Source organism: Pyrus communis, chromosome 5 (assembly GCF_963583255.1).
Source record: "Pyrus communis chromosome 5, drPyrComm1.1, whole genome shotgun sequence".
NCBI lineage: Eukaryota > Viridiplantae > Streptophyta > Magnoliopsida > Rosales > Rosaceae > Pyrus > Pyrus communis.
Window position 1 is genome coordinate 19,488,422 of NC_084807.1, and position 19,710 is coordinate 19,508,131.

The 19,710-nt window shown below is 33.8% G+C and overlaps 1 protein-coding gene across 1 annotated transcript; it reads right to left on the reverse strand.

The window, feature by feature from the left end:
- Positions 1–7,710: 7,710 nt before the first annotated feature.
- On the reverse strand, positions 7,711–10,001 carry LOC137735306 (cytochrome P450 78A6-like). Its single transcript, XM_068474720.1, has 2 exons — positions 8,819–10,001; positions 7,711–8,729 (listed from the first exon to the last, which is right to left on the reverse strand). Exons 1-2 carry the CDS (start codon positions 9,956–9,958, stop codon positions 8,094–8,096), a joined length of 1,776 nt encoding a protein of 591 aa, XP_068330821.1. The 5' UTR covers positions 9,959–10,001; the 3' UTR covers positions 7,711–8,093.
- Between the last annotated feature and the right edge of the window lie 9,709 nt (positions 10,002–19,710).

Below are 19,710 nucleotides of genomic sequence, written 5' to 3' on the forward strand. Positions count from 1 at the left end.
AAATTTAAATACTTTTCCAAGTATTTCTATAAATTCGTACATGCATTACTTAAATCTCCACATCCAAACTTATTAAATCCTCTTTGAAAAGTTACCACTAAATCACATACTAAGGGAACTAAAATTTTATAGCAATCTGTCACTTTATGACGTCAATCTGAAACTAATTTCATGATTCCCCTAAACAACCAATATTCCAAGTTATCTCACTATTCTAATCCTCTACTAACCAACAACTTCAACCGCGTATTAATTTATCAATGACTAAAATCTTACATTCTCCAATAACTTCAACTTATGTACTTCTACTATGAGACTAAATTTCACGTCACATTGGTAACTTTATTTCTTAAACCTTCAAACCCAAAACTCCATAGAGATAATTCATGGTACTGGAGTTCTTCAATTTGAGTCGGTAATACACAGACGTCATATATTATTCCTACATAGGGATTACTTTGATCATCCAACTCATAACTCTCAATTCCTTTCATAATGTTCATTAAGATGCCTAGATACTTGTGGTAAAAGAAAGTATATAAAGCTCTTAACTCAAATGATTACTTTCTCCAGTCCTCTGTACTTGTACATATCAATCTCTACAAATCAAAGAGAGAATAAGTACTATGCATGATGACCCTATGTTTTGTATTCCAATTATAAAGCATACCAATTAAACTACTGAAATAAGATCATCCAACTCCAAAAATTCAATGGCTTTACTACATGTCAAGCCAATAAAAATTCTCTAATTGTCTTATTTTCAACACATATAGTTCTTATACCTAACTAACATTAAGAACCTCGTCAATTTGTTCCCATTATTTCCTCTGGTTCAGTAGTAAGTCTTAGCTCCACTTTTCCTTCAACTCAATTCTTCTTCTTCTTCCATTTGAATTCTAACCACAAGACAACTTCAACACAATTCCCATTCCAGTAACCGCATCCCAGTAAAGTAGTAGTCCACGTCCAAATTTAAATAGATCAATCTCCTATTCAATCCTATGAAAGTCCGAGTCACTAAATTATGGCACTCCCACCTTCCCTTTCTTTATTGTCTTTCACTCTTTCTTTATACATTTATCACCAAGAGTGTATGTTTACTTGTGGTTTTCGTTCTTTTTTAAAATCCTCAGCTCCTCAATTCTTTTTCTTCTTAAAATTAATAGAAGCTTATCCTCTGACAATTACTCTCTTTCCATATGGACGATATTATAATACAGTTGCATCTCTTTTCGATCTTAATTTGATTCCCAAAACTCGTCATATCTTCATCAAGCTAGTTGATAGACAACCAAAGTTCATCCCTCATCTTAGAGCATCTTTCATCATTTCTACCACGTATTCAACCCTAATTATCATCATACAAAGTGTCAACAACATATTTATACATTTCTTTTGAATTCTTCGACACTGAAACATGTAGAATACCTTTTGCATCAATATAGGTACTTTAAATTCTTATGACCAGCTCCAGAGCATTATGCATGCTAGCCCATGTTGGAAAACAAATGGAGTTGATCTCGTATTTATAGGAATATAGGTCGGCTACAAATCGTAATGGCCAAGTAAAAAAATACAATAAAATATATAAAGAGGATTGGTTCATCTGATTGGCAAGCAGGAGGTGTCAATCCATATATGAGAGATTAACACGTAAAGGCTAGGTGTTGAATTTATGGGATCAATATTGGTGACACTTCCACCAAGCATATCAAGCTTCTGAGGTGGCAAGCCTAATCACTAGTCCTTACTCTTTGCATGCATGGCTTAACCAAAAGGTATACATATATAGTGTCACAAATAATTAGGTAAGTAACTAATATAATATTAAAATGGCTAAAAAGGCTCTAGGTCAAAATAGACTGCTAACATTAACATTAATACAAAGCATAAAAATACAAGATCTCACAAATTCTCTCATTCCCTCTCAAATTATTTTCCTCCGCCTGATGCTATCAACACTTTAGGTTGTAATTGATAAAGCAGCAAATAAAGAAGTAGAAGAAATTACCTTATTTGAATTTCTAGCCATGTGCATGCCACCTGATTGACTCATCCCTATGCTTGCAATTTTTTTCTTCAGGATTGATCACGTGAAACTCCCTAAGTGTTGAGCCTCTAAGAGTATCCACACTGATAAATCTAGCAATGGATGATGGAGTGATTGGTTTAAATGTGCTAGCAATATCTCTCACTTGGGTCAATATAGAATGGGCAACAATATAAAAGGTGTTTTTGGCTTAGGGTTATTCTCTCTTTTCTCTGAGGGACAAAAGTGAATGACTTATGCATTAGGGTTGTAAGAGAAACACAAGGGGTATATATAAACCCCCTTGCCGCACCCCCTTAGCCACACCTCTTAGGGTTTGGTGGTTTGGGTTTTATCCCACACGCCAACCTTACTTACTTACCCACTTTGGGTTTTTGACTTGGACATATTTTAATTAAATAAAGCCCAATTGACTATTTACTTAAAACCATGTCCAATATGCACAGATAATTAATCTTATATAATTAACATTTAATTATATCGTATCTTCATCCATATAACATTACTAGAACTTATCATCTGTGTGTGACCTCTTAGGTTCTAACTAAAGCCGGCAGTGAAATTAATCAATGAATTTATTTATTTATTTTAACAAGAGTGACACCTAGCATCATGTCATTGCTACCTGGACTAGTAAAAGTTTACAATAACTAGTCATGATACTCTTTCGAGCCTTGATTATAGATATAATGCAATTCGGTTCCTCCGTTATCCATATCTTGATCAAGATTTATGTGATATGGATTTATTTCAAATCACATGTAGTCATCTATGACCGCCATGGTGCATCTCATGTTGAAGCAATTTTTACAAATAAGCTTGATCAACATTTACCATGGCCAAAGATTTATGAGATAGATCTTCAAGATTCAAAGGATATCTCCATATATTGGACAATCACCAAAAGGTGATAGATTTCTTACTGCGCATTCATGTATCTTCATACTCAAACATATGAACCCAAATATCACACTATCGAGCCCTATGATCTCTTTGAGGGACTTAAGGTGAAATCAAAGTTCATTTTTACAAATATAAGATAGCTATGATGCCTCAAGTTTACGAACTATTTGCATACTACAACCAGAAGTTTGGAACGCTTGACATGTGGTAAGCATCCATGCGTTTTAGCTTCTTCGACAGTCAGTGTTCAGTGAACCTGTTCAATAGACAAGCACCTTTATATTCATCACGTGTCCAACATGCGTAGCACGAGACAATGCTAATCTTAATGGGATATACACCAGCCTTTCCAAATAGTCAATGGCCATTTGACTTTCCAAATGGTGAGGAACTTAGTTTAAAGACTAAGTGACTGTGGAATACAAGTCTCCTTTGGTATAGAGGGTTGAAATGAAGAAGTTATATTTCAAGTAAGCATATATATATACATACACACACACTAAAGAAAGCAATAAAAAAATTGTGTTCAACTTCAAAGTAGAAGATGAATTACTCATGAAACTAATCCATTTTCAATCTCTCAATATTGTAGGATTAGAAATGTTTCCTTCCTTTCTAATCCATTTCCTTCACGTTTCATTCCCTTCTAATCCATTTCCTTCACGTTTAATTTTCGTGGGCTTCGTCCTTTGTGGTTGGGCGTGTAATTACTTGTGTTGGACTTTGGATAGTTAAGTTTTGTGTATTAATTGTCTTTGGACCTTTTGTACTCTAGTTTCTATGTGATGAATCTCCCTTGACAAAAAAAATACGAAGGGAAATGAGAAAGCGACCAGTTCTTTTTGTATATCATGTTATCGACAATAATCAGCAGTCACCGTACTGCTGACGCCTTCTTAACCTATGGCTTCGCACCAGCTGACGCTTTACGTGAATAAATAATTCATTAGCTTACGCACATTTTCATGACAAATACTAATTATTCTGGTTTAATTAGTTAAGTTAATTAATTTGACACATAGTTGACGTGAATTGAACAAAATACATGTCTGTTTCACACTTACCAACGAAATTTGATTAGCCTCCCGATCCCTGATTGATTTCAAGTATAACATTAGGGTAGTAATCTCGAGGTCAATAACCCTATTACGTTGCTAAAATTATGGCAAATTGAAAGGTCTAGGTCAAGTATACGAAAGCACATACGTTGCATGGTAAACAATGTTTAAACAAGTGACAAAAGTTGGATTTAATTTAGTCAAATTTCTATTAACTAATGCAAGAAATCTTGATAATTTAATACGGGACATTCACTTCACATTCTTGCATCAAAATCCCGTTCGACTTTATTTATGAATAGTTTAGTTAGCTTAATTCATCGTATTAAAAATATGTGCGGTATGAAAGGTCTGTCCACACGCTAAAAGACATTAGTTACCAAATGACGAGAATAATGATATACGAACAATATACTATGTTTCACCAAATAAATAAAACGTTAAATATGCAGTTGATAATCCAACAATAATTTTTTTTTATAAAAATAAATGAAGATAAAAGCGAGCAAGGTAACACTTGGATTGATGGGTACATATCAACATGGTGACTAAGTTGAATATTTGAGGCTTTTTAGCTAAACTGGTCTCTGAGATTTGCATAACACATCACTTTGGTTCCTGAGATTGAAAATCAATAGAAATGGTCCCTGAGATTGTCCACCATCCATTATTTTGGTCATTCCATTAAAAACTCTGTTAAGTGTCCTAAAGCTCTTAGACGAAAGTTTGGGCAATTTTCAAAGCTTCGTAACTCAATCGTTTTTTAACCATATTCGACCCATAATATATCAAAATGAAGATAGGAAAGTGTAGAACAAGATTATATCTATTTGGAAGCCGAATGGCTGCCAGAGATGGTCGGAAAATAGCCTGAAATGTGACTGGTCCGCAGGAAAATTAGAAAACTCGCCGGAAACTGGGTAAATTTTAAACGTTCATAACTTCTTCAATACTCAACAAAATCGAGTGATTCAAAAACGAAAATCATACTTCTCAGTGAGACAAAGAGAATGGTACCTTTCTTGAAGGCTAATTCACCATGGTTTGGCCTAAAAATGGCTCGAAAGTGGCTAATCAAAGACCAAGACAGCCAGTTTCGAACCGGTCTTCGGTCAAACCACGGTTAGTTAGCCATCAATAAAGGTACAATTCTCTTCATATCGTCGAGAGGTATGATTTTTGTTTTTGAATCACTCGATTTAGTTGAGTATTGAAGGAGTTATGAACGTTTAAAGTTTACCCAGTTTTCGACGAGTTTTCCAGTTTTCCCGAGGACCAATCACCTTTCAGGCTATTTTCCGGCTATCTCCAGCAACCATTGGGCTTCCATATAGGTATAGTCTTGTTTTACACTTTCCTATCTTCATTTTAATACATTATGGGTCAAATTTGGTTAAGAACGATTGATTTACGACTCTTTGAAAATTGTCTAAACTTCTGGCCAAGAGCTCCGGACACTTAACGGAGTTTTTAACAGAAAGACCAAAATAATGGATGGTGGACAATCTCATGGACCGTTTCTATTGATTTTCAATCTCAGGGACCAAAGTGATATATTATACAAATCTCAGGGACCATTTTGGCTAAAAAGCCAATATTTGATTATTGTTTCCAAATAAGTTGGAACATTTACATTTTAAGGGGTTTGGAGCGTTGTGTGTCCAGCCACCATTGATGGGCCCAGTCCACATCATGATAGACATGCTTGTTTGGACAAAGGTGAACCCTGATGTAGATCAAGCTGTCTACCTCCATTAGAGGCCGGAGGATTTGTTTAATAGTATGATCAAAAGCAGATCTTATTCATCACGAAATGGATTTTTCAGGTAGAAAAATTTTCAGGCCAGGGAGAGACGTTTGCTCATAACAGGTAAAGGCTTGCTGCTTGTGGTAGAAATCGAAGAAGGTCTGGTACTCTATGTAATCATGTACTCATCTTGCCTATTTTATTATAGGCTGCTCTTTGGTTATATGTACAGTTGAGACTGAATCTAATGCTAGTGAAGTAAGAGACTTTGCATGTGTATGATTATAAAGAGTTGGATGACGGACTTTTTGTATTGTCAATTGATTTATAAAATCTCAATTTCTCTCATGGTATACATTGTTAGTCTAATTAATTTCTAAGCCATAAGTCGTGACAAACGGATTTGTAGTTCCAATAGACGTTCACTCCTACACCCAATGTCTTAATATATTGCTTGTATGAGAAAAAGAAGACGCGGTGTCGTGACATTTCATGTGCATGTGGATGAGAGGAAGATTTATGAATCGTTATATTGTCCGTCAATTGAACATATATGTCCCCAATTGTAAGAGTCAAAATAGCTGAAAGGGTTGTGGTCCTGTGGACAACAAAAGCCACATCATTTTAAGGTAAAAAATTATATAGCCCGGTATGCAGAGGCAGCCCCAGTGCATGCCTACCTCTCACACACATATATACATAGAAAAGAAAATTAAGGGTCTTTATCATTCTTTGATTGTGATTTAATTAATTAATTGTTGTTTGAGTGTTGACTCATTCACCGAATAAAGTCACCAGTCCTCATAAATGAACATTTCTCAGAAAATATATACAATAATCCATTGATTTCGAACTATATGATGGTTGAGTCTTTAGTAGAAAGGGCAAGAGTTAAGGGCTAGAGGCTTTAGTTGGCCTCTCAAAATACCATTATTCATGAGATTTAGCTCTTTCAAAATTTTGTTTTTTCAATAGTATGAGAGGTAATGAGCTAAAAAGTGTTAGGTGATTAGTTTTCATTGGCTACCAAATTTTTTTTACGGTCATCTCTAACCGAAAGGGCTAAACATAGCCTTGTATAGAATTATAATCCTGCAAAAAAATATTTTTAAATGAACAATGTCAGGCAATACTCATATACCATCTTCAACGAAATGGATTAAACATAGTCCCCTCAATAATTTATTAGTTTTAAGTTTATATCTTAAATATGTTGGTTAATTTAATTAAACTACTGTTGGATGCTTTCAAATCTAGCCGTTGAATTTAATGCAATTATTGCAACTGATGAGCTGGACCTCAAAAAGGGGATAAGAATGGGTGCACATTTGCCCAGCCTATGCCTTTAGTCAAATAATGGCCTAGTGAGCTCCATAGAATTATAACATAGTCATCGATTGGAGATAAGTTTTTGGACAAATCAAATCATTTTTTTTTATACTTTTAATTAGACTTTTAGCCCTCTTCATTGAAAAATTTCCTAGTTGATCCTTCAAGAGCCTTGGGTAAGAACCAAGACTAAACTGGCCCCTTGGGGAGCCATGGGTTATTTTACCCTAGGCTTGATATGTCTCATTAGAAATTGAATTTTTTTCATTTGAGGCTAAATAACACTTTTGCATAAGCTAGTTTGCATGTATTAGATATGCTCGAAGAAATACCAATTAGGTTTCAACTTTAGAAATAGTCTCTTTGAACCAAGTTCTTCCACTAACGTAACCGTTGTTTGAATATCATTTTATTTGCTAGTAATAGAAAGAAATTGTTGTTAGTTTCACATTTTCTAACTCTTTCTCTTAGAATGAGAATGAGATGTGACGCTTTTATAATATTGTTAGATATGTCAATATGTAGAACTAAGCGATTGGTTTCGAACTATATAGCGTTTGAGGCTTAAAAAAATACCAATTAGGTTTTGAACTCTAGAAATAGTCTCTTTGAACCACGGTTTTCCATGATCGAATGTTTGAATATCATTATATATTTGCTTCTAATAGAAGTTAGCTTCACATATTTAGAACTCTCTCTCATGAGACGCGAAGCTCTTATAATATTCTAAGATATGTCATGTCGACGATGAATGACTACTTTGTTTAGTTTAAATTACCAAATGCTTGAATGCATGCATGTAAAATTGTAAATGCAGGTCTTTAGGAAACTAAAACTTGTATGATTTCCACCATTACTTACATAAGATTTAAGGTACCTTGGCATCCAAGATAGTGACAGACTCAGACACAAGTCGAAAGATGTGAAGGGTATATGCTTTTACATGCATGCATTTTTGCTTGCTTTTTTTTTTTTATTATTTATTTCCGCTACTACTAAAACCTTAGTGAGCTGTGGTTACCCTACTACACCTTGGGCGCACTTTAGCAACCAGAGGGCTAGCCATCTCACATGACAGCCTTAGAACCTCCGATAAGTCCACGATATTCCCATCCGACGGTTGCCACTCATACTCGTGTAAAAGCGACGCCACCCAAAAGGTCACAGTGGTCAATCCTAGAGCTTTTCCTGGGCAAGTCCGCCTACCCGATCCAAACGGTGCAAGCCTAAGATCCGACCCGAAGACCGAAAACTCATGTTCTCCTTCCTGAGCCACAAACCTCTCGGGCTTAAACTCTAGTGGGTCCGGCCAAAACTCCGGGTCCCGAGAGATTGCCCACATATTCACCATGGCTGTGGTCCCTGCGGGCACATGATATCCATCAATTATTGTATCAGTGATCGCCAGACAGGCCCAAGATAAAAGTGGGCCCGGTGGGTGCATCCTCAAGACCTCCTTCACCACAGCCGTTAGATACACCAGCTGGGAGATATCTGTCTCCTCGACGGCTCGCGACCTTCCAACCACTTTATCTAGCTCGTCGTGGATCGTCGATTGAACAATAGGGTGCAGCACCATCCTTGCCAGAATCCACTCGATCAGAACCGCCACGGTGTCCGTCCCTCTAAATATCATTTCCTATACAACAAACGACGCCGTTTAGAATACGAGAAGATTTTTTTAAAATCCGAGTAAGTATCTGGAGAGAGCGGTTTTTAAATTCTTACCCAAAGGACGGCGATCATATCGGTGTCGGACAACTTATCGGTTCCTTGGAGGGAAAGAAGAACGTCGACAAAGTCAGGGGCCTTTTCATCTTTTTTGGATTTCAGACCGGTTCGGTGCTCGGAAATAATTCTTGAGACGAAACGGTTCACTTTGGGGACGAGATTGGAGCATCTGAACCGGATTTTCTGGGCATCAAAATCGGCCAACCAGGGAAGATGATCGGACCAATTTAACATACCCAACAAATCGTAGCCTTCGTCTACCAACCCTTTGAGCTCTTCGACTTCACTGTCCACGGCGGCGCCGACTTCGAGCTCGTACTTCCTGCCAAAAACAGAGCACATCATGTTGTTCAGCGACGCCCGCTTGATCACGTTACGAACGGCCAATTTCTCCTCGTGGCTCCCGAACATTGCCGCCATTTGAGAAGCTATGTCCCTCCTCTGGGCCTCGGAGGCCTTGATTTGCTTGGGGGAGAAGAGGTGGGCGGCGGAGATACGCCTGAGGGCCCGCCAGTAGACGCCGTTGGGGGCGAACCCGATGGCCCGGTTGAACATGAGGGAGTAGGCGGATTCCTTGACGGGGCGGTCGGCGAAGACGGAGCTGTTGAGGATTTCTCTGGCGACGTCGGGGTGGCACGTGACGACGACTCTGGTTTGGCCGAGGCTGAAGGCCATGAGGCGCATGGCATGGAGGGATTGGGCAGCGGAGGCGATTTTACGATGGGCCAGGGAGGTCATTAGGGACATGCTGCCTATGAGAGGCAGGCCTCTGGGCCCCGGAATTGTGGGCCTTTTGGAAAAGGGACCGATTATTTTGATGCTGCAGCCCCAGGCTGGGCCTCCCGGGTGAGACCAGTAAATTAGGGAGATGAGAAGCCATGTGAGGGAAACGATGAGAAGCGTGCATGCAATGCTTTCGGGAGAGAAGGCTCTGCATTTGGCGGCCAGGGCAAATACCCATAGCCTTTCTATCTCTAACTCTGTTTTCATGGCGACTAGTAGTCTGAGAGAGAGAGAGAGAGAGTAGGGTTGGCTTCCTTTTGCAGTGAGAAAAAAAGAAGGAAAGGAGGAGTAGCTTTTGAGTTTGAACCAAACACCGGCTGATGACGGGTATATATAGGGGAAGGTATGGTGCATATTGTTGTGTGCCCTTGAAGTATGAATTTCTGTTTTTTTATTAGATACAATGATATTCTACTACAAACAAATTACCTAATGGGTTCACCATAACTAAGTTTTGGTCTCGACACAGATATCAAACTTTCTCGTTATCGTACATTTTAATCAAACTTGAAATCTCTCACTTAATATTTCTAAATTTTCTACTAGTTGATTTTTACAATAAAATCTTAAGAACTTTTATTTGAACCCATATAACCTCACTCGGCACCTAATTTAAACATTAAATGTGAAATGTATTTTTTACCCAATTGTGTAATCATGATTTAGGTTCAATCATGAAAAAATGACCAGAACTAAAAGAGAGATACGAGAACACTCTTGTATTTGTGGAACAAAATAATAAACAAGTTAGTTTTTTATTGCAAAAGAAAAGTGGAAAAATGTAATACCCAAAATTTTATTAATAGAAAACTGAGAAAAAAAAAAAAATATATATATATATATATATATATATATATATTAAGTATAACCGTGGCTTGATTGTGGTCACGGACTCACGGGTATGGTGAAATTCTCCAGAGCCTCTTCGGGCCCGAAAGAAGTAGATAACCGTGGCTTACCACTAGTTTTCCATTTTTTTAAATATATATAAGCTCCACTTAATTAGTTGTAATAAAAAAATCATATGATGATGATTTTTCATTTCAATTAAATTTTTTTTACTAAAAATTTATACACTCCCAACACCCCCTTTGGGTAGAGGGTGATGGAGACTCCATCCAAAACAAGTGTTCTAGTGTTGCCAGCATCCTTCTGTCATCCTCCTGTAAACTCAAATGATAAATTAGTTCTCACCAATTCTTATTAAGTTCGATTTTCGGTTTCTATTTCTATTAAATCATGAAGAATCAAAAGGAAAGAATGCCTCTCTATTGGAAGGAGGGTACGCCTTGATTTTGAGATTTTATTTTTTAAATGGGTGTAAGATAAATGTACATATTGAATTAGATTCTCTCCCCTCCTCTCATTTTCTCTTTTTGTTTTTCTTTCACTTATTATAAAAAATTAATATAAGATGTTAACATGATTAACCGTGACTGTTCAAATAGAAAATGAGAGAAAATGAAAGAAAAAAAAAGAGGAGAGAGAATCCTAATCCCGCTCTATAACCTGGCCAGGTTTTGTATTGTCGGCTGAAAATACAAAAAGAGCAACCAAGTGGAAGGCGTTCGTACAGAAAAGCCAAACTGAACTGCAATTGGCATGTTTGGCAGCAAAAACAAAAATAAAATGCAAAATGGGTTGTGTTTGGCTCCTTTTCTGCTTGTTAATTTGAGTTCAATTTCTTAAAAGAAACAAGATCTTTTTGTTTTTGTTTTTTTTTTTTCTTCTAGATTTTAGAGTTTGTTTGAAAGTAATTTTAAAATAGTTAAAAATGTTTTAGGTGAAAATATTTTTAAAATCAATATTTAATAAATATACAAGTAAAACTTGCAAAAGCACTTGAAGTGCATTATGCAAGAAGCATGAGTTAGGTGCTTCTTGCAGAAAACACACTGCAAATGCTTATGAAATTCAAAAATCATTTAAAAACTTTTTTAATTATTTTAAAAGCACTCATTTAGTTCGTAATCTTTTTATCCCTTGCTTTTACTTTTGGGGAAATTGCCCAACAATTGTTTGCATAGACCTTTTTTACCCCTTGGAGAAATTGCCTAACAATCATAAATTTTTTTTTTTTTTTTAAAAGCTGGAAAAACATTAAACAATAATGAACCCTTAAAATACCAATTAAATCTAATATAATCCACCAGAAATTTCTCAAATAATTTTAAAATGAAACAACAGTTTCGCGTCAATTTAAAAGGACAAATAAAAAAACACATATGCTGAAATTTACTTGGACATGAAAAGTCTATCGTAGAAGGAGTTGGAGGGGCCTCGACAATAAAGCATGGCAGTCGCAGTTTCAGGTTCCCCGCCCGGACACGTGGTGGTGTTTGGTGCGTTGTTGGGTAATACCAATGAGTAATTCTATGAAGATTAAATTTATACATAAAATGACATGAAAATTGATGATTGATTTATTATTTAAGTATTGATAAACGTGTTCATTCTTATTGGTGACACATCATTTGATTTGCAAATTTAATTTTTAAATTTAATCTTTCTAACATTACCTTTTTATAAGACGCACATTAATGCTCATGCACTCGAGAAAAACTCTAGGCTATGACGGATGCATACACTCGGTGGCTCATGCACGATTTCTCTTCTGGACTGATGCAGTGTTGTGTGCGGAATTGTGAAAAGATCGATCGACTGAGATATAATAATATCTGGATTATTTTATGGGGGTTGTTTTTGTTGACACGTGGCTAGTGCATACGGTAGCTATGAGTAGGCCTGGCAAACAGGTCGTGTCTGTTGTGTTCGTGTCGTTTTCGTATAACACCTGTTATTTTAACGGGTTATGTCGTGTCACACCCGTTATCCCATTATGACCCGTTAAGAAAAAAAAAAAAAATATATATATATATATATATATATATATATATTTTTTTTTTAATTTGCACATACCACACATTGCCGCATAAATATTACTTCAAAATATTAAAACATTTATCGTTTAAGTACTATATCTACACCATTAAAGCATTTGTCGTTTAAGTACCATAAGAGCCTAATAAAAAAATTAATATATACACTACTAATCTATTACAAATATTAAATGTGCAAGGATATGCAAAATGAAAGAGTTTTTGTTTTCAAGGTTGTAAGTCTTTCTCAAAAGTTTAAGCCTCCATTTACAAAATCTTTAATTTACATCGATCATCATGAAATTGTATTGGAACTTTGGCTTGATCTATTGCCTTCAAGAGTTATGTTGATGATGTTTTCAGTAAAGTTTTTCACGTCAGAACTCTCTTCCGCATAAACTAAGTATAGAAAAATCAAACATTAAAAATCATTCAAATTATGAGAAGTTTACCAAAATAATTATGAAAAGAAATAAAATAATAGTACTTTACCATATAAAAATATATTACCTCATTTTCCAAATAGCCAATCTCGTGTGCACAACAAAGCTTGAACTGTTTCTAGTAACAATGGACGGCTAAGATTAAATCTCAGCCGATCCAATGATAATCAAAATTTTAAATTTAATAAAAAAATACATATACAATTATGAAATGGACGGCTGAGATTAATCCAATGGTCATCAATATAGGGTCAAGACGTGTAGCTGTAAAAAATCATCAAAATCGGAGTTAAAATAACCGTTAAATCATGATTTTTCATTTATAACCGTCAAAAAGCTTTGTTACGTTACTTGATCTCTGAATGTTTTTTTTTTTTGTGATTTTTTGCTGATGTGATCTCGAAGCATATACAAACAAGTTTGACAGTTGGGATTGTTGAAATTAGTTTCGGAGAATTCGTATCCCATCAAAACGATAGATTGACTAACACTTAGAGTTTATTTATACTTTCATTAAGTATAACATAAGATTTTGTGATATCCACTTGTGTAAATATTTTAAATTGAAGATCAAATTCATTCATTGTATTCATATAAGGTCAAGGAGTGTAGTTGTAAAAAATCATTAAAATCAGAGTTAAAATAACCGTTAAATCATGATTTTTCATTTACAACCGTTGAAAAGCTTTGTCCCGTTACTTGATCTCTAAATGTTTTTTTTGTGGTTTTTTTGCTGATGTAATCTCAAAGCATATATAAACAAGTTTGACGGTTGGGATCGTTGAAATTAGTTTCGGAGAATTCATACCCCATAAAAACAATAGATGGACTAACACTTAGAGTTTATTTATACTTTCATCAAGTATAACATAAGATTTTGTGGTATCTACTTGTGTAAATATTTTAAATTGAAGATCGAATTCATTCATTGTATTCATATAGGGTCAAGGAGTGTAGTTGTAAAAAATCATCAATATCGAAGTTAAAATAACCATTAAATCATGATTTTTCGTGTATCCACTTGTGTCATTATAAAAATAGTGAGATATGTCATATGTGTGATAAAAAGTTAATAATTAAAAAAAAAAAAAAATTCTCACCACTTTTATTAATTTTCATTTTTTCCCATCTTTTTTGTTTCCTTTTCAATTTTTCTTATAATTTTCACTTTTCTCTCTGGTAGCCTACGGTGCCTACCCATCTTTCTCTAATTCCCTCTCTTTTTTGTTTTCTTTTCAACTTTTCTTATCATTTTCATTTTCCCTCCTTTTTTCTTCAAAAAGGGCAGCACTGTAGGGAATGAAATGGAATTATCAATTATGGAATCAAATCAATGGATGCATATTAATTAATAATTATTATAGTTTTTATAAAATTTAATTCAAAATTTAATATTTATAAATAATTATTATAGATAGTTAATATTTTGGGGGTATAATTATTATAGTATATATAATTATTATAGTTAATTTAATATATATATATATATATTTATCATAGTTTTTAGGGGTATAAAATTGTTAAATTAATATATATATATATATATATAATTATTACAATATTTTTTTAGGGTTATAAAATTATAAAAATAATATTCTGCTTATTGTGTTACCCACGTGTATACCCGAATCAACCCGTTATCTTAACAGGTGCTTATCAGGTTACCCGATAACGACCCGATTCGTTATTGTGTCGACCCGAACACCTGTTAATTTCGTGTCGTGCCGTGTCGTATCAGATTATTGGATCGTTTTAGGAATTGCCAGACCTAACCATGAGTCACCTTGACATGACTGCTACTTCCCCATGTTCCAAAGCTCCAGCGTGTTTTGGAACTTCGAAACCCTAAAACACTCAATTGGAGTTGGGGGGTTAGAAACGTTTTACTGGTACCCTAGCAAATATCATAATTTCAGGTGAAAATACGTCATAATTTAAAAATGACAAGCTTATAATTTTGATGATTAAGCAGTTGCACTATACATTAACTTGAATTCAAATCACTTGAAATTGAACACTAATTGTTAAAAGGAGAAATTAGATCCTCATCCTTTCTTTTGCTATTCTATTAATTAAAATCCTATTCCTTTTCAATTTTTGATCAAGGTCCTTGGGTATTAATAACATCATTAATTATTTCAATAATAAAATATTTTTTTATTTCTAAATATAATCATTTAATGTTAAAAATGTTACAATTAGTATATTTATATTTATGACTAAATTTTTTGTCATATATTTTTATTTTTAGTTTGTACCCATTTTTAATTTGTAATTCTTTTTTAATTTGTACCAATTTTCTTTTCAGTTTTAATTTGTACCCATATATTAATTTCTTTTTGTGCCCATATTTTTTAAAGTTTATTAGTATTGTACCTATATATTTTTTTTATTTGTACTTTTTATTTTTGCTAAATGTACCCATGCTAATTATATGTACCTATTCATGTAAAACTTTTTATTTTGTTATATGTAAAATGTACCCTTTTTTTTTTATATATAAAATCTGTTCAATTTTTTTAATCCATTTTTAAACTTATATGGGTACATTTTTTTTCTTTGATTTTAAAATGTATCCATGTCAAGTTTAATCGAAGAAATTTACTAATGTTATTAAGCCTAATATCTTTTATTTTATTTTATTTTATTTATTTTGAAGAATGTACCCATGTTTATATATATATAAACACACACAATAGTATATTTATATTTTTAACATTTTTAATCTCTCAAATTATGGCTTTTTTATTTAAAATCTCATTTATATAAACAACTAAAATTTCTAATTTTTAATTTAAAAAATATAGTAACGTACATAAAAATAAATTATCACATTGATTTCAGGGACCTCGATCAAAAATTAAAAACCAACAAGGTTTCAATCAAAGAATATTCATAGCTAAGGACCGCATCCAAAGTCTCTCTTGTTAAAAATACCCTTTTCCTTCTATAAAAATTGTTAAGAATACTCAAAATAAACTAATTATACATCGAAAGCACAACTAATATAAATAACTATATATGTATATATCTCAACATGATCGAGGTTTTGTGTTACATTATTCTTTCAATATCGTTTGTATATTAAAAAAAATTGTAAAAATAAAACTAGAAAGAAAAAAATAGGTTGTTAGTTTTTTCTTTTCGAGTATACAAATTAATTGAAGTCATTTGTTCGTTGTAGCTAGGGGTGGTTCGGTATGGGATACCATACCGAAACTAGTATCCCGAATCCCAAACCGAATTTTTTTTCGGGACGGGAATTTGAAGACCAATCCCAAACCAAATTTTCGGGAATCCCGAAATATTTTCGGGATTTTGGGACAAATCGGGAATCCCAAATTGAAATATGAAATTATGAATTGTTCTTCAAATATATAATTCAAGAACACATTCATGAACTAGGAATTTCATTTCATTCACACTACCATTTAATTGAACACTGGCATGCTTGACTCTTTTTATCATAGTCAAAATTCAAATTAATTAAACTTTTTTTGTAATGTGTTGAGAGACAAAAGAATCAAGCCTTCTGAAATCATCAGCCATGACAGCAGCAATAATAAAATCCACATGAATATCAAACAGAACATGAAAAATATGCAAGGTGTAGGGCATTCTAGGTTGCTGAGCATGAATTAGAAACTACTAGCATCAATTATAAAAGAATAATATATATATATATGTATATATATATATATATAGTAATTAATATTATATGTTTTCGGTTTGGTATGGGATTCCCGAAATATCGAGAAGCCAATCCCGAATCCCATACCGAAATTTTGGGATTGGTTCGGGATAGCATCCCGAAAATTTCGGGAATTTCGGTTTGGGAAATTTTTGGTTTGGGATCGGGATTTTTTCGGTTCGGTTTGGGATTTTCGGGATTTTTTTCCACCCCTAGTTGTAGCTAGGTTGTTAGTAAGATAACCTGGAGATATTACATTAAAAAAGTTGATTGTGATGAGTTGAAGTACCATTCTCTAAGTCTTAGAATCTTATTTTATGTATAGTATTTGTCCAAGATACAAAACACAATGTACGTGTATTTCATATCATCGATACAAGAGGGGCCTGAAAATGTGTATTATACATGAAAGTCAATTTGACATGTGTATTCTACATAAAAAAAAAAAAGATCGTTTAATATATTGACAGTTGAAAAGTAGACAAGAAACGTAACTATTTCTAATGAGGTGTATGTACAAGTATTATATTGGTATTAACTAATTTCATTTATTTATTTATCCAATTTGATAGCCTGCGTGTCACGCAAAGTAATTTTGTTCTGTCCGAAGAGACAAATATTTTGAACCCAGTGAACGGCTTGGATTCTGTAGAGTCGCGCACAACAATACCCGTCCGTAGATTTTCTAAGCAAATTCCAACAACGCGGTCAAACGAAAAAGACTTGCGACCCAAGGAAGACTGACTAGATTCAGGTCAAAATAGACAATTCATCCAAATAATTATTTGGATGAATCAACTAGTTTAATGCACATTTGTCCTAATTGCAGTAAATCAAGGAATGAATGTAACCTTGATTTTGTGTTAAGAAAATGGGACTCATCATGAATCCATGACCATCGTTATGATTAAAATATTTGCACGTGTAGAACCTTAGGTAATGAACATGGACTCAACCAATTCCTCTTTGTTGGTTTTATGTATTATTTTGTACAAAATGTTGTAATAATTAGTCTATAAAAATTAATTTAAACAATATAAATAAAAACTCGAACTTGGATGAAATGGGAGCACACCGCTCTAATCACTTGTTCAATATTCAATTTGTCATAGGACGTTTGGAGTTTAAATCTTATACACAATAACATTTGATAAAAATTAAAGTAAAAGAATTATAGGTTTCATATTTGAAATAATTGATTTTCATCACTTTGATAACAACATTTATACATTGGATGGTGAAGTATATATACGTGTGCTAACATTTTTTTTTAAATTTCTATAATGTGCTTATATTTTTTAATATTTTGTAATTATTATTATTTTCATGAGCAAAGTGCTTAGGTAAGTTCTTAAGAGTTGGTTGATCATTGTCAAAAGGCTGGCGTAAAAATTGCAAAATAATTTTGTTAGATTCAAAAGGGATTAATTATTAGGCATGACTAAAGAGTTGATTAATGCTTTCTCTAATGCGAACGGTTGAATGTTCCTACTAGGTGGTGACCATCACCACCTCTCTTAAATTGCGCCACATGTTCGTGACTTAGTTATGGTTTATCAGTTTTTTTTTTCTTTTTTTAGACAAAACATTCAATACAATTAAAAATTTCCGCTCAAAATAAAGGGTTTTAAGAGACAAATAAGAGAGAAGTTCTAATGGAAATACTCATATTATTACTCCACATTGTGACATGTTCATAGCTTAGTACTCCCGAAATTTTAACCTAGGGGCCAAAACTCATTTCGAAAGTTCAAAAATACAAAGCACCCAATTTATTTATTACTTCTTTGAAATAAAAGGCTGGGAATATTCCGAAACTTTCACCCGTGAAAGCCTTCCGAGTTTGAATCATTGGCAGATACTGCGGCCATTTCCAGTGGCGTTTCAAGTAAGGGTCAAACCTGGCGTTTCCAATTTAAAACTTGTGACAACATCAACACCCACCAGCAATTTTCAAAACCTACTCCCCACTACTAGCAAATATTCTCAAATGTCCACAAAATTCTGGAAAATATAACACAAACGAATGCTCTCCGCCTGACGGCATAGAGAGTAATGCAACTGAATTTGAGTAGTGTAATACTGGAAATCATCAATCAGATTACAGCTATTTGAATTACCCTAACTGTATTACCATAGAAAAGCAAAAGCGAAATAATATTTTTAATCAACACTTGGCACAGATCATGGTTTACTAGTTTTAGTTTTATATATAAATAGAATAAATTAATAATTAAATAACAATTCCTTCCTGATTTGTTCTCCTCAAATGTTGAGAGTATTAATTTGTTTTATAATTAAATAACATTTCATTCTCGTGATTTTCCATGTAGATGGTGGCATAGCAGAATTACAATGCAGAGAGAAGACTTTAATTTTTTTTCTTCCAAAAAAAATAAAATAAAATAAATTACAATTCATATGATTGAGACATATCACTAGTCAATACCTACAATTCACTATTGGATCCTTCTTCGATCACTTGTCACAAAACTAGCTAGTTTATTATTAAAAACGAAATTATAATAGAACAATTTAACTAGCCAATTGGTATTAGCTACTGCAATTCGTATGTGTGAAAGAGCAATACAAGTTGTATATTACTTTTACCTTCTTCGATCCTCAAACTGAAGGTGTGAAAGTACACAGTAGCAGCGTTTTTCCCTTCACTGTTTTTTGGTTTCGTTTTGTTTGCTTTAAAAGCTTTTTATTATTGATGATTTCTAATGTTAAAAGAATTAGCATTGATGCTAGAAAATAATCTCTGAAGAAAGTTGAGGTTTTCAAGAACAGCAGAAGGTTTTCAAGAACAGAGAAACGGAAATACAGTAAGGAAGAAGAAGAAGATGAGAGAGAGATTAGAGAGAGAAATATTATATTTTCGTATCTAAATATTCTTGTTAGTTACAACAGTTTACAACCAACTGTATATATCAGCAATCGTAGCTTGCTCTCTAAGCTACAATCTTTAACAAACTAACTACTTTCTTAATCTCTTGACACATGTTTCTTTTGTAGCCATTGGATCTTAATACTTCTAACATCCCCCCACAAGCTCAGGGGCAGTAAAACTAAGCCTGAGATTGGCACAAT

Excerpts from the sequence above, each read along its gene's own strand:
- LOC137735306 (XM_068474720.1), bottom strand. The coding sequence starts at position 9,958 with ATGCACCATACCTTCCCCTATATATACCCGTCATCAGCCGGTGTTTGG. Across the intron at positions 8,730-8,818 it reads ATATGATCGCCGTCCTTTGG|GAAATGATATTTAGAGGGAC; the intron begins GTAAGAATTTAA and ends TTTGTTGTATAG.